This window comes from Bubalus kerabau, chromosome 6 (assembly GCF_029407905.1).
Source record: "Bubalus kerabau isolate K-KA32 ecotype Philippines breed swamp buffalo chromosome 6, PCC_UOA_SB_1v2, whole genome shotgun sequence".
In the NCBI taxonomy this organism is placed as follows: Eukaryota; Metazoa; Chordata; class Mammalia; order Artiodactyla; family Bovidae; genus Bubalus; species Bubalus kerabau.
The window spans coordinates 94,439,708-94,455,289 of NC_073629.1; the positions used below are offsets into that span (position 1 = coordinate 94,439,708).

General features: G+C 35.2%; 1 protein-coding gene across 12 annotated transcripts in view; it reads left to right on the plus strand.

The window, feature by feature from the left end:
• TUT4 (terminal uridylyl transferase 4) overlaps positions 1 to 15,582 on the plus strand; it is a 127,759-nt gene that overhangs the window by 95,233 nt on the left and 16,944 nt on the right. For all 12 annotated transcript variants that reach the window (XM_055585880.1, XM_055585885.1, XM_055585878.1 and 9 more), the window contains 8 exons: positions 84 to 141; positions 224 to 327; positions 623 to 712; positions 2,347 to 2,460; positions 7,477 to 7,554; positions 7,699 to 7,876; positions 8,404 to 8,451; positions 8,540 to 8,622. In XM_055585880.1, the coding sequence (XP_055441855.1) occupies positions 84 to 141; positions 224 to 327; positions 623 to 712; positions 2,347 to 2,460; positions 7,477 to 7,554; positions 7,699 to 7,876; positions 8,404 to 8,451; positions 8,540 to 8,622 (753 nt within the window). The remainder of the gene's footprint in view (positions 1 to 83; positions 142 to 223; positions 328 to 622; positions 713 to 2,346; positions 2,461 to 7,476; positions 7,555 to 7,698; positions 7,877 to 8,403; positions 8,452 to 8,539; positions 8,623 to 15,582) is intronic.

The following is a 15,582-nucleotide window of genomic DNA, read 5'->3' on the forward strand; positions in this document are numbered from 1 at the left end:
TTAAAATAGAATTTGTACAAGGCCAAGTTAAGTCAGACAGACTTATTTATTTATTAATTTAATTATTTATTTTTGTTTTTTAGAAATTAAATTGTAAGGAAATAATTGAAAATTTGGCGAAAATTCTTAAGAGACATCCAGGTATGAACTTTAAAACAAAAATAATTTTTTTCAGTTTTATGAAAATTGTTTAACCTAGTAAAGTTTTGTTTTTTTTAATCAGGTTTAAGAAACATTTTGCCTATAACTACTGCCAAAGTGCCTATAGTAAAATTTGAACACAGGCGAAGTGGTTTAGAAGGCGATATCAGTTTATATAATACGTTGGTAAGTTTCACTGTCTATAAAGACCCAGGTATGTTTACAGTTGTCATTTTAAAAGTTTACAGATCACTGACTATACCTCTATGTTTAAAACTTATGAATGTGAGCAGTATAAGGGGAAAAATTTTATTGATCATTTTAACATTTCCTTCAGATTGAAGATTAGTTTTTGCTTGACTCGCATACAGGTATTTTAAGTTTAACATCTGTTTGGATGTTCATTTTACCTTTTTATCTGATCTGTAAGTTTAATTTTAGTAAATTTGAAGTGCTTTCAAATATGTAATTTGTTTTTCAGGCTCAGCATAACACAAGAATGCTAGCTACATATGCAGCTATTGATCCTAGAGTACAGTACTTGGGATATACAATGAAAGTATTTGCTAAGGTATTTGTGATCCACTTTGTTATAATACTTATGATATTAAGGTAAAACATATTGATGTCAGACTTGTGAAAAATGTTTTCTCGGTTTTGTTTACCTGAGCTTTTAAGAAGAGACTGTCAATATTAATGGGTTTAAAAGTATACCTGTTAGACTAGGGTGATTCTTCATTTTTCCTGGGTTTGCTGTATTCTCAAGGGTAACATTCTAGTAAATTTCTCATAGTATAATTTCTCAGTGATGATTTTCAGCCCCAAGCGTGAGAGTTGGCATGCGAAGTTAAAAAGCTCTGGATTAGGAGATCTGGTATTTGGATTTTAGTTCAGTTCAGTCGCTCAGTCATGTCCGACTCTTTGCAACCCCATGGACTGTAGCACGCCAGGCTTCCCTGTTCATTACCAGCTCCCAGAGCTGGCTCAAACTCATTTCGATTTAGTGGTAAATTTTTCTGGCCAAGAAAACAAAGCAATACCAATAAAACCTAATGTTTCCTCTATTATCACACTTAAAATACTCAATAATGTTTTCTTGGTTGTTCTACTCCATGTATAAACTCCATGAGGATTGAGGCCTCTGTATCTTTATTTCAGTGTAGTGTCTGCTTTATGGGTAGCTGCTCAGTAAATAGGTAATTTTGTGAATGTGTTGGTGGAAGGGTTTTAGTAGGGGAGTGACTCAGTTATGTTTTCATTTCATAAAGCCCATTCTTCCAAAAGGGAGACATACTTGTTTAAATATTCCTATACATGTCTTCATGGATAGTAAGTCATCTTAGAAAAGAAGGGCGTCCAGCGACATACTACAGATCATATTCAGTACAGCTAGTCTTCTATATTCATTTCACCAAATAACTCCAACATGACAGATCCTCGCTCTAGTGGAGTTTTGGTAATGAAATCATGTGGTTCATGTCAGAGAAATCGTTCTTCTCCCTCCCTTTATGTCAGAAAATCTCCCTTCCCCATCTGTCTCTTAGCCAACCATTGCCTCTTGTTAGAGGCAAACAGTGTTAAACATTCCTCTGTATCCTTCTATAAATATATTATTCCAGTACAAGCAAATATATACATTTCCTACCTCTTTTTTTATTATGGATATAATATACTGAGAACATTGTTTTGTATTTTGCTTTTTTAACTGAGCAATAGATATTGGAAATTATTTCCTATTAGTATACTAAGGGTTTCCTTGTTTTTTTTTTTTGTTTTTTTTTTTAATGGTTACATACTATTCTATTGTGTGGATACTCATCAGTTTTTTAAACCTGTATTTTACTGATGAGCTTTTAAGAAAGATCCCATATTTTGCTATTAAAATAGTGCTACAATAAAAATCTTAGTCATTTCATGTGTTTTTGGCATATTTACAGGATAAATTCTTAGAATTGATATAATAAAGGAGATGTGCTTTTGTAATTTTGATATTGTCAAATTATTCTTCATAAAATTTACACTAATGTATACTCTTATCTGTAATGTGTAAGAGTGCCTATTTACCCATACCCTCTGTGACAGTTTATTTTTGAACTCTTGGTATTTGACAGTTTGATGAGTTTAAAAATGGTGTTTTAAGGTAGCCAATACTTGTGCATGGAATAAGATTCTGAAGTTTTATTTTCAATCATTATGTTTTTTTAGCGATGTGACATTGGGGATGCTTCTAGGGGAAGTTTATCTTCATATGCTTATATCCTTATGGTGCTGTACTTTCTGCAGCAGAGAAAACCACCTGTTATCCCAGTTCTACAAGAGGTAAGTGTTTAAGAAAATTATAAAGTCATTTCTTGTGACAACAATAGATCTAAATATAGTAGATCTTGCTCAGTTCATGAGATCATGAGGGATTTTTCTATCATGAATGGCCTAAGTTTTCTTCTTCCATTAATGGTATAATCAAACAATGAACCTTTGGGAAAGTTTATTATTGGAGAATATAGACTACTGAAAGAATATTAAAGGAATAGAACTATTGAATACCTTTTGCAACGTTTTTGTATTTTACAGCCTTAGAATGCTGCCAATGATTATGAAATTTGTAACCATTCAAAAACTTAAACAGTCTCTCAGATGAAAATACATAGTTTCTTCTTTCCAGAGTATTCTCCCTCCTTGTGCTTGGCAATGAAGCTTGATTTTGTTGAAAGTTAAAAGTGTTAGTCACTCAGTCATGTCCAACTTTTTGCAACTCCGTGATCTGTCCATGGAATTCTCCAGGCAAGAATACTGGAGTGAGTTGCCATTTCCTTCTCCAGGGGATCCTCCCATCTCAGGGATCCAACCCGGGTCTTCCTTCCTGCATTGCAGGCAGATTCTTGAGAAGGGAAGCCTGAAGTTTGATTTATTCTGTATATACTTTGGTCAACTTTGTGAATTTTGATTGAGGAAAAAATTCAAGGAAATTCTTTCTTATCTCTGTAAGGTCATGTCAGTTGTATTAAGCATAAGAATATACATCAAAAGAAACATATTATACTCATATTTACTCAGATTTGGTGACTCATAGAGGCTTGTTATAGCCCATTTATACTCTCTAAAATAGAACCAAAAGAATTCTTAATCATCATCTGTTCCTCCTTTTTCTTGGCACAAAGTGAATGTGCAAGCCTTGGGGTGGATCAGTCTAATTTCTTAGAAAGGTGGTTATTTTGAGGTAGGCAGTAACCATCAGAATTATTTGGAAAATCACATATTCTGATTTCACGTAAACTTTGGTCATCATAGCAAAGAAGTATATTATAAAATAATGAGCCATATTGTGTGCCAGATGGCCTTAGTAAGTTTTTTAAAGTTCTAATGAATGCCATGTGGTTTTAACAGCATTTCCTTCCCTCTTTTAAACAAATAGTGGGAGAGAAAAAATTTAAATATCCTTTTCTAACAGAAAAGTTTAAGTTGCTTGAATCTGTGTTGAGTGATGTTTATTTTTTACCAAGTTTGTTCACTATACAATATTTAAAATTTTGCATGAATTAGTTAAGCTTGCCAAAGCCAAGGTTATTCTCTATATTAGTCTAATTCTTGTTAAGGCTTTAAATTTGGAGATCTTATGCATAATTGCCCCAATAATATTATAGCAGCCATTTGCTATACTTTGCTATGCCTTTGATAGAATACTGTGATTAACCCAAATGGAACACAAAGTTTGTTTTCATTGTGGTTTGTCTCTGTTCTCTCATTATGTTACCCATGGATGAAGAGCTATTGAGGCAGCATGATATAATGGAAAGACGATGATATAATGGGCAGACCATGGTTTTGGAGTCAGAGTTAATTGATATGAATCCTGATTTTAACATGTGGCCTTCAATAAGCTGCCTGACTACTACTAGTCTTAATTTTATCTTTGGTAAAAATGTAATAATAGTAGTATTATTTCAGTGTTGATATAAGGAACAGAGACATCAAATGCTTTTGAATGCAGTAGATGCTAAAGTAGGAGTTTATAAATGGTGGTTGCTTTTATTATTACTTTTATTATTATCATTAGCAGCTTTATTAATATTATTATTGGAAAATTGTAGGTAGGATTGCTGTAGCCAACTTCAAGAACTGTTCCATTATCTGCTTAACAGACAGTGATTGATGAAATGAGAGACAGTCCATGGAATGTTTTCCATCATAATGAGCTCTGATTGTGGGGGGCTTTGTGATACATATGAACTGATGATAAATGGATTTTTGCTTCTGGCCTTTTTTGCTTGTCATATGGGACCCCATTGTCCATTGCTCTGGCATCATTTAAGTATTGATCATTGGCATCGATCAACTTTTAAGGGTAAGGATATGTTTAATGAAGCTGATGATCTTTGACTCCATTTGTAACTGAACTTAGACTTTAAGTGACTGGGTATAATAAGTAAGGCTTTGCTGAGTGTTACTCATGACCAACAATACAGAATTCTTTAGGTCAAAGGAGCTTTTCTAAGCAAGATGATTTTGCTGTATTCTAGCAATCATTGTAAGTAAAAGTAAATTTTCACATAAAAATTAATACCAAGAGAAGATTAGGGAGTGTTAGTCACAATTGATATTATGAACTATGTTTTCTTAGCTTCTGTCAGCTTAAAAATTGAAATTGAATGGATGAACCTTGAGGACATTATGCTAAGTGAAATGAACCAGTCACAAAAGGACAAATACTATATGATTCCATTTATATGTACCTAGGGTAGTCAGATACATGGAGACAGAAAGTAGAATGATGGTTGCCAGGGCTGGAGAGAGAGAGGCATGGGAAGCTATTGTTTAATAGGTTCAGAGTTTCATTTGTGTAAGATGAGAAAAATTCTGTGGATGGATAACGGTGATGGTAGCACAGTGATGTGAATGTGCTTAATGCCACTGAACTGTACTCTTAAAAATGCCTGAAGATGATAAGCTTTATATATATTTTACCACAACTAAAAAATTACAGTTTAAATATTCCAGTAGATATTAAAATATCATAATACAAAATAAGAAAGACTTGTTTGGTGAGGTTTTAGAGGGAAGACTTGAGTGCTTGAGTAGAGAAGGATTGGCATTGAGAGAAAGAAAAAGAAACAAAGAAGGTGGGACCTTCTTTGGTGATCCAGTGGAAAAGACTCCACGCTCCCAGTGCAGGGGGCCCAGGTTCTATCCCTGGGAGGGGAACTAGATCCTATGCTGTAACTAGGTGTCTACATGCCAAAAGTAAAGATCCCACAGGCCACAACTAAGACCCGATGTAGCCAAATCAATGATAAATTTTTAAGACAGGAAAGAGAACGTAGATATGTTTTGTTATGTGTGTGTGCGTGTGTGTTTAAGAGAAAGAGAGGACAATATTAGTACTTCTAAGGGCTGAAACAGTGAAAAGTTAGGCTCTATGAAACATGATAGTTCATTAAAACAGGTGGCAAATCAGTGATTAAAGGCTCTCCAGAGCCCTCAGGTTCAGTTTACTGTGTTATTAGCCAACATGATTGGGTTTGGATGTTGGTTATTTCTCAAAAGTAGGAATCTGTTGAAATAATCAAAGTCTAAAGAGGCAGCTTGTATAATAGCACCTTAATCTACGAAGGCAAAATGTTATACTTTGGCCCCTTTAAAACCTTTTTTTTCTTCCTTGAGTGTAGGATCCCATGTCTCTTATTTTAGATATTAATATCTGTAATTGCTGGACTTTCTCTTTTTTGATTTATGGAATGTTGCAATTTATGCTAGATGATTCTTGGTAACTGTGTTTGTTTAAATTATATGTAAATACTAAAAGGCCAGGTATTAGTTTAGGTCCCTGGAAACCTGATCTTTATGTAAACATGCTTACAGAGTAAATATATTCATACAACAGAGATGTATTAAGTATTCTGTATATGGCAGGCTTTGATGTGGTAGGAGTTTTGGCTCTAGATGTCAGTTATAGTCCTTGCCCACAAGGAACTTAAACCTAAGAGTGAAACTAGAGGGACAGACATGCAGTTAATTTTATAATTAACTGTCTCATTTAAAATGGAAGGAGCCATGGGGAGCACCTTAGCTAGTGGTTTTAAAGTCTATTTTGATAAGTTCTGTGCTTAGTCAGACTGCTCAGTCATGCCCAACTCTTTGCAACCCCATGAACAATAGCTCACCAGGCTCCTCTGTCCATGGGCATTCTCCAGGCAAGAATACTGGAGTGGGTTGCCATGCCCTCCTCCAGGGAATCTTCCCAACCCAGGGATCTAACCCAGGTCTTTCACATTGCAGGAGGATTCTTTGAGCCACCAGGGAAGCCCTGAGAAGCTCTGAGAGCTCTTTAAAATGCGTGTGAGGAGTGGAGGAAGGAAAAGATAGGCTGTAATTTTCTCCACTCAGGCTTTTATCAGAGTACCTCTGTTTTACTGTTGAACTTCCAAGAAGAATCCATTTTAGGAAGGGGTTCTAACACTTTGAAAGAAAAATAAAATTTGAAAACAACTGACCTAATTAATCTAATCTCTCTTTTTTTTTCCATTGGGAAAACTGAGGATTTCGAAGGATAATTGTCTTGTCCAGAATTATTACTTGGCAGGACTAAGACTAGAAATGAGGTCTGCTGACTCTGCACTTATCCTAGCTTTTTCCTTTATTGCATCTCTTTCTTAAAGCTCCTATAAGAAATAAGTCTCAAAATTCCTTATAGAGGTCAGTTGTACCTGTACAATCATCTTATGAAATTCTTCTAGTAGAATAGCATTATCTTCCCCCCTTTCCTTAGGACAGGGAATTACTATTCATAATTAATCATGAAGATTTCACAATATTTATCAAAATGTCAAGAAGAGCTATCTAATATTCTATTTAAAAGAGAATCAGTGTCCAGGCCCTTTTCAGCCTCATCTGATACACATAATTGATTAAAGGTACTAGAGCTGTTCCCCACAACAGCTTCTTTGATTTCCTTAAGATTTATAGTCAGTGAGTATTATCTCTTATGGATTTCTGCATCTGTGGTCCTTTGATGAAAATGCCATTTTCATTTATTTTTTTAGTTTTACTTAATTAAACTTGGGCTGGATGTGTTTTGATAGACCAAATAGATAACATCAAATGTATCATTTGGAGAGTCTGGTGCTCTCAAGATACCCATTCCCAGCTTTGGTCTTTCAGATACATTTTATTCATTTTCATTAATAACTTGACATCAAATTATACCATCTTGACATGTTCCTTTTGGAATAAATATTTCAATATGTCTATTATATGTAAATTCTAAAATGATGTGAAGGTATTTAGGCTTTGAGTTGGATGACTTGAAATCTAATAATAAAATTGATTTTCTTAATGCAGATCTTTGATGGAAAACAGATTCCACAGAGAATGGTTGATGGATGGAATGCTTTTTTCTTTGATAAAACAGAAGAACTGGTAATTTCTTCATAGTTTTTATGTTGTGGAATGTTCGCTGATACATGTTAGGATTTGCATAATTTAATAATTTTACTTGGATTTGGGATCTATATTTTGGATAAGTATAGATATGTCACTCTCCTTTTTTTCTTCTCACCTTAGAAAAAACGTTTACCTTCACTTGGAAAGAACACAGAAACATTAGGAGAGCTTTGGTTGGGACTGCTTCGCTTCTATACTGAAGAATTTGATTTCAAAGAATATGTAATTAGCATTCGGCAGAAAAAACTGTTGACAACTTTTGAGAAGCAGTGGACATCAAAATGTATTGCCATTGAAGGTAATCATTCAGCTGATATTAATTTAGTAACAAAACAAAGCAAAACAAGACAAAAGGCAGAATTTTTAAAATTTATTTTTAATTGAACAATAATTGCTTTATAATATTGCTTTGGTTTCTGCCATACATCAACATGAATTAGCCGTAAGTATACATATGTCCACTCCCTCTTGAACCTTCCTCCCACCTCTCACTCTTCCCACCCCGCTAGGTTTAGAATCTGAATTTGAGTTCTCTGAGTCATACAGCAAATTTCCTTTGAAAAGCTAGAATTTTATTTGGCTAATGAAATTGAGAGGGAAACTGAAACACATTAGAATTTGGAAGATATTTCCTCGTGTTGTTTTTTTTTTTATCCTCCAGTTTCCATCCTTTAATCTGTAATTATAAAAAAATAATTTCTAAAAAAAAAAAATAATTTCTGACTTTGGTCTGTGTTACTTAGTATTAGACTCTAGTTATGGTTACTAAGTATATTTATGTTACAATGAGCTTCCTAATTAAAGAATAAAATATTTCTTTTCTAGACCCTTTTGATTTGAATCATAACCTTGGTGCTGGAGTTTCTAGAAAAAGTAAGTTTTAAATATAGAAATACCCTGCTTTTAAAGCTCTTACACATTAAGGTCTGGATCTTCATTGTTTTTCTTCTTTTTTCAATAGTGACCAATTTCATCATGAAAGCATTTATCAATGGAAGGAAACTTTTTGGTACCCCTTTTTACCCACTCATTGGCAGAGAAGCTGTAAGTTTACATAATTCGAATTCTGAGTCTTTTCTGTTTTCCTGTAGAACTTTTTTTTTTGTAGTATAAGAAACCTAATTCTGTTACAAGTTGGTGTTAGGAATAGGGGAAAAGATGGTAATAACTCCCTCTGTCTTTTCTTATTGCACTTACCATAGTCTATAGTGAGATATCTATTGGCTATATTTTATCTGTTTTTTTAATCTATTTGTTAAATTCTGTCTCTCCCACTAGACTGTTTAGCTCCATGAGGACAGAGGCCATGTCTGTGAGGTTTACCATCATATTGCCAGTGCTTGTCATAATTTCTGGCACATAGGATGCATCAAATAAGCATTTGTTAAACAAGTGAGGGTTGATAGGACTCAGGATCCTTTAATTTTTAATCTGAGGTGCTCCCTGCTGCCTCTCTTCTATCTCTAGAAATCTTGGTGAAAATACAAACAGAGAAGTCAGTACCAAAGTATCAATGTGAAAGTGAAAGGGTTAGTTGCTCAGTCATGTCCGACTCCTTGCAACCTATGGACTGTATGTAGCCCACCAGGCTCCTCTGTCCATTGGATTTCCCAGGCAAGAATACTATAGTGCGTAGTCATTCTCTTCTTCTAGGAGGTCTTCTCAACCCAGGGATCAAACCCGGGTCTCCTGCACTGTAAACAGATTCTTTATTGTCTGAGCCACCAGGGAAGCCCAAAGTATTGATAAAACTTTATTGTTTGCTGAGGCTTCTGCTTTAATTGTGGTACAGCCCTTGGTAAGCTGAACTAATGGTATGGAACTAAGAGTTCCACTTCACCCCCTGAACTGGGGGGTGTAGTGTCCCCCATTCCTTTTGGTCTTTTCTGGTTTAGGTTGCTTTCTAATGGGTGGATATCATAGTCTCACAGAGAAAGAAGGAAGAAATCTTAAAACAGAAACAATGTCTCTGTTATTGCATAATGAATATCTTTGATCTTGTTCAGTTTCATCACTCTTGCTTGTTGGGGTGAGAAAAGCAGAAAAAGTCTAGAGCTTTTTTCCCTTGAAGCAGTTTTGATAGTCCTGATTCATAGGCTGCTGCTGCTAAGTCACTTTAGTCGTGTCCGACTCTGTGCGACCCCATAGATGGCAGCCCACCAGGCTCCCCCGTCCCTGGGATTCTCCAGGCAAGAACACTGGAGTGGGTTGCCATTTCCTTCTCCAATGCATGAAAGTGAAAAGTGAAAATGAAGTCGCTCAGTTGTATCTGACTCTCAGCGACCCCATGGATTGCAGCCCACCAGGCTCCTCCATCCATGGGATTTGGAGTGGGGTGCCATTGCCTTCTCCGATTCATAGGCAGTGGGGGTGATAGTAATTGTAATCAAAATAAAATAACAGTAAAATTTGAAATGGCGCAAAAGTCATGCAGAAGCAAAATATATAACAAAAAGAAAATATAGTGATAATTTTACTAATATATTAAAATAGCAATAAATGAAAAGCACAGTCAAATCAGAATAAATATGGTGATGCACTGATAAAGCATTTTACTTGAAAATCATGGAAATTCTATTAGTATGTGTGCATGCATGTGTTTTCTAGAAACCTAGCAGTTTCATGCAGTCAGACTTTTTAGTGAAATACTAACGTAGAATCCTCTTGAATGTGATTTGGCATAAGAGCCTATCAGAGGGGGCCTATGATTCTTCCCAGTCATCTTTTAGTTTGCTTTATTCTACTTTAAAAGTCAATATATGGTATTTTAGAGCTTGGGTATACCAGTTTAACTCTTCTCCTTAAATGGACATTTAAGTTGGTATCAGTGTTCTAACTGATATTGTAGAAAAATAACATTGTTAATATAGTTTTTCATGCTTAATATTTTCCATAGTAAAGTTCATTCTTTCAACACATACTGAATTCCTGATTTGTACCTATTTCTTTGATATGTACTAGGATTATAACGGAGAAGGCAATTGCACCCCACTCCAGTACTCTTGCCTGGAGAATCCCATGGACAGAGGAGCCTAGTGGGCTGCAGTCCATGGAGTCGCTAAGAGTCGGACACGACTGAGCGACTTCACTTTCACTTTTCACTTTCATGCATTGGAGAAGGAAATGGCAACCCACTCCAGTGTTCTTGCCTGGAGAATCCCAGGGACGGGGGAGCCTGGTGGGCTGCCATCTCTGGGGTCACACAGAGTCGGACATGACTGAAGTGACTTAGCAGCAGCAGCAGCAGGATTATAACAGCATATAGAGTAGATGTGTTTCATCCCCTTAGATTCTAGTGAAAATGACAACCAAGTTATTTTCTGTATTTTCACCTTTCTTGCTCACTGAAATATTCCCTTTTCAACTATTCTTCTATTCATTAGGTTCTCTGACATATTAATCCCTTTTCTCCTAGTCTGTCAGTTATCTCCTGTTTTCATTTTTCCTCTCCATTTAACTCACGTTCCTTGGTCTCCCTGTGGCATATACTTCATATTCCTTTGTACCATTGTCCTTCTTTCGCATTGTTGTGTGTTCAGCTTTACATGAACTCAGCCATCCACCATCTCTTTATGCTTGGACTAAGCACCGATGGAAAAAAGTCTTAAAGCTAAGCAGTTTATAGCAAAACTATAAATTAATGTTCACCAGCCTCAACTGGACTTTCAATACTATCTGACGTTCTTACTAGATTTCTTTAGTTACCTCTGTCTCCCATTCAATAGGGACTATTCCAAGTTTTATTTATTTTACTAAAAATTCAGTGCCCAATTTGTTTTGTCCCATCTTTCTTCTTGGCCTTTCTCACACTTGGATGTTTTCCTTTTGAGGCAGAGATGGTGTTAAATAGATATTCTTCAACTTTCTGCTACCATATCTATAAATCTGCTTGTATCTTCAGATAGCTCTTCTTTTTTTAAAAAAAAATTTGATTTCATATTGGAACATAGTTGATTAAAAATGTTGTATCAGTTTCAGGTATATAGCAAGGTGATTGAGTTATACATATACATGTTGCTATTCTTTTTAAAATTCCTATTTAGATTATTACAGACTATTTAGGAGCATTCCCTGTGCTATAAGTAGGTCCTTGTACAGATACATACAGTTGGTTATTTATTTTGAATATAGTATTGTGTACATGTTAATCTGAAACTCCCAATCTATCTTTCTCCCCCTGCTCCTCCATAACCATAAGTTCATTCTCTAAGTCTGTGAGTCTGTTTTGTAAATAAGCTCATTTGTATCTTTTTTTTTTAGAATTCACATATAAGCAATATCACATGATATTTGTCATTCTCTGTCTGACTTTCTTCACTTAGTATGAAAACGTCCAGGTCCATCTGCGTTGCTGCAGATGGCATTATTTCATTCTTTTTAATGGCTAATATTCCATTGTATGTATGTACCACATCTTTTTCCATTCACTTGTCAGTGGACATTCAGGTTGCTTCCATGTCTGCTATTGTAAATAGTGCTGCAGTGAACATTTGGGTGCATTTATCTTCTTGAATTATGATTTTCTCTCGATATGTACCCCAGGATTGGGATTGCTGGATCATATGGTATCTGTTTTTAGTTTCTTTTTGGTTTTGTTTTTTTAATTATGTTTTAAATTGGAGAATAATTGCTTTACTATGTTGTGTTGGTTTCTGTCATACATCAAGGTGAATCAACTGTAAGTATACATACATACCCTTCCTCTTGAACTTCCCTCTCACCCCCACCCCAGATCTGTGCGTCTAGGTCATTACAGAGACCAGGTTGTGTTCCCTGTGTTATACAGCAACTTCCCACTAGCCATCTGTCTTATACATGGCAGTGTATATGTTTCAATGCTACTCTCTCAATTTGTCTATTTTTAGTTTTTTAAGGAACCTCCATACTGTTCTTCATAGTGTCTGTACCAATTCATATTCCCACCAATAGTGTAGGAGGGTTCCCTTTTCTCTACACCTTCTCCAGCATTTATTGTTTGTAGATTTTTTGATGATGGCCATTCTAACTGATGTGAGATGATACCTCATTGTAGTTTTTGATTTGCATTTCTCTAATAATTAGCAGTGTTGACCATCTTTTCTTGTGCCTCTTGGCCATCTATATGTCTTCTTTTGATTGTTTTTTTTTTTTTTTTTAATTGAGCTGCATGAGCTGTTTGTAAATTTTGGAGACTAATCCTGTCCATCACATCATTTCTTTTCATTTTGTTTATGGTTTCCTTTGTTGTGCAAAAGATTTTGAGTTGAAGTCACATTTGTTTATTTTTTAATTTCCATTACTCTAGGAGATGGCTCAGAAAAGATGTTGCTGTGATTTATGTAAAAGTGTGTTCTGCCTGTGTTTTCCTCTTGTTTTATAGTATCAGGTCATACATTTAGGTCTTTAATCAGTTTTTGTGTATGGTGTTAAAGAATGTTCTAATTTCATTTTTTTACTTGTAGCTGTGCAGTTTTTGCAGCACCATTTGTTGAAGAGACTGTTTTTCCTCCATTGTATAGTTTTGCCCCCTTTGTCATAGATTAATTGACCATAGTTGCATGGGTTTATTTCTGGGGTTTATATCTTACTCCGTTAATCTGTATTTCTGTTTTTGTGCCAGTACCATACTATTTTGATGACTGTATGTTTGTAGTACAGTCAGACATCAGGAAGCCTGATTTCTCCAGCTCTGTTTTTCTTTCTCAACATTGCTTTGGCTATTCTGGGTCTTTTGTGTCTCCATACAAGTTTTAAGGTTTTTTTTGTTCTAGTTCTGTGGAAAATGCCATTGGTAATTTGATAGGGATTACATTAAATCTGTAGATTGCCTTGGGTAGGATAATCATTTTAACAATATTGATTATTCCAATTCAAGAACATGGTATATCTTCCCATCTGTTTATGTAATCTTTGAATTCTTTCATCAGTGTCTTATAGTTTCAGAGTACAGGTCTTTTCTCTCGTTGGGTAGGTTTAATCCTAGGTAATTTTTTCTTTTTGATGTGATGATAAATGGAATTGTTTCTTTAGTTTCTCCTTCTGATCTTTCATTGTTAGTGTATAGAAATGCAAGATTTATGTGTATTTTATATCCTGCTGCTGCTGAGTCGCTTCAGTCGTGTCCGACTCTGTGTGACGCCATAGATGGCACCCCACCAGGCTCCCCTGTCCCTGGGATTCTCCAGGCAGGAACACTGGAGTGGGTTGCCATTTCCTTCTCCAATGCACGAAAGTGAAAAGTGAAAGTGAAGTCTCTCAGTCGTGTCCAACTCTTAGCGACCCCATGGACTGAAGCCTACCAGGCTCCTCCGTCCATGGGATTTTCCAGACAAAAGAGTACTGGAGTGGGGTGCCATTGCCAAATTCATTGATAAGCTCTTACAGTTTTCTGGTGGCATCTTTAGAATTTTCTGTGTATAGTATATCATCTAAAACAGTGACAGTTTTATCTCTTTTCCAATTTATATTCCTTTTATTTCTTTTTCTTCTCTGATTTGTCATGGCTAGGACTTCCAAAACTATGTAGAATAAAAGTGGTGAGAATACAGATATCCTTGTCATGTTCCAAATCTAAGAGGTAATGCTTTCAGCTTTTCACCACGGAGTATGATGTTAACTACAGGCTTGTCGTGTATGGCCTTTATTATGTTGAGGTATGTTCCCTCCCTGCCCACTTTCTGGAGAGTTTTTATCATAAATAGGTGTTGAATTTTGTTTAAAGCTTTTTCTGCATTTGTTGAGATGATTCTATGGCTTTTATTCTTCTATTTGTTGATGTGGTGTATCATACTAATTGATGTGCAGTTGAAAAATCCTTGCATCCCTAGTATAAATCCCAATTGATCATGGTGTGTGATCCTTTTAATATATTGTTGGATTCAGATTGCTAGTATTTTTTGTTGAGGATTTTTGTGCCTATGTTCATCAGTGATAGTGACCTATAAATTTTTTTTTTGGTAGTATCTTTGTCTGATTTTGGTTTCAGTATGGTGATGGCCTTATAGAATGAGTTTGGGAGTATTCATTTCTCTGCATTTTTTTGGGAATAGTTTCGGAAGAATAAGTGTCAACTCTTCTCTAAGTGATGGAATTAATCTGTGATGCCATCTGGTCCTGGACTTTTGTTTATTGGAAGTTTATATTTCTTTTTGGTTCAGTCTTAGGAGACTGTGCCTTTCTAAGAATTTGTCCGTTTCTTCCAGGTTGTCTACTTTATTGGCGTATAGTTGTTTGTAGTAGTTTTTTATGATCCTTTGTATTTCTCTGGTGTCTATTGTAACTTCTCCTTTTTAATTTCTAATTTTGTTGATTTAAGCTCACTGTCTTTTCTTGAAGAGTCTGGCTAAAGGTTTATCAGTTTAGTTTATCTTTTCAAATAATCACCTTTTTGTTTCATTGATTTTATTGATTTTGTTTGTTTATATTTCTGCTCTGATCTCTCTTTCCTTCTACTAACTTTGGGTTTTGTTTATTCTTTTGTCTCTGTTGGCTTTAGACATAAAATTAGGTTGTTTATTTGTGATTTTTCTTGTTTCCTGAGGTAAGATTGTATTGCTATAAATTTCTCAGAACTGCGTTTATCATGTCCCTAAGTTTTGGATCATTGTGCTTTCATTTTCATTTGACTCTACGTAATTTTTATGTCCTTTTTGATTTCTTCAGTGATCCATTGATTGTTTAATAGTATATTTTTTAGCTTCCATGTATTTGTGTTTTTTAGTTTTTTTTCTTATAGTTGATTCCTAATCTAATAGCAATGTGGTTAGAAAAGATGCTTGATATGATTTTAATTTTCTTAAATTTACTGAAGCTTACTTTGTGGCCCAGCCTGTCATTAATCCTGGAGAATGTTCCATGGCCTCTTGAGAAGAGTGTGTATTCTGCTGCTTTTGAATGGAATACTCTATAAATGTCAATGAAGGTGGTCTGGTCTAATGTGTCATTTAAGACCTGTGTTTCTGTATTAATCTTCTTTCTAGATAATCTGTCCATTGATATAAATGGAGTATTTTTAAGTCCCCCACT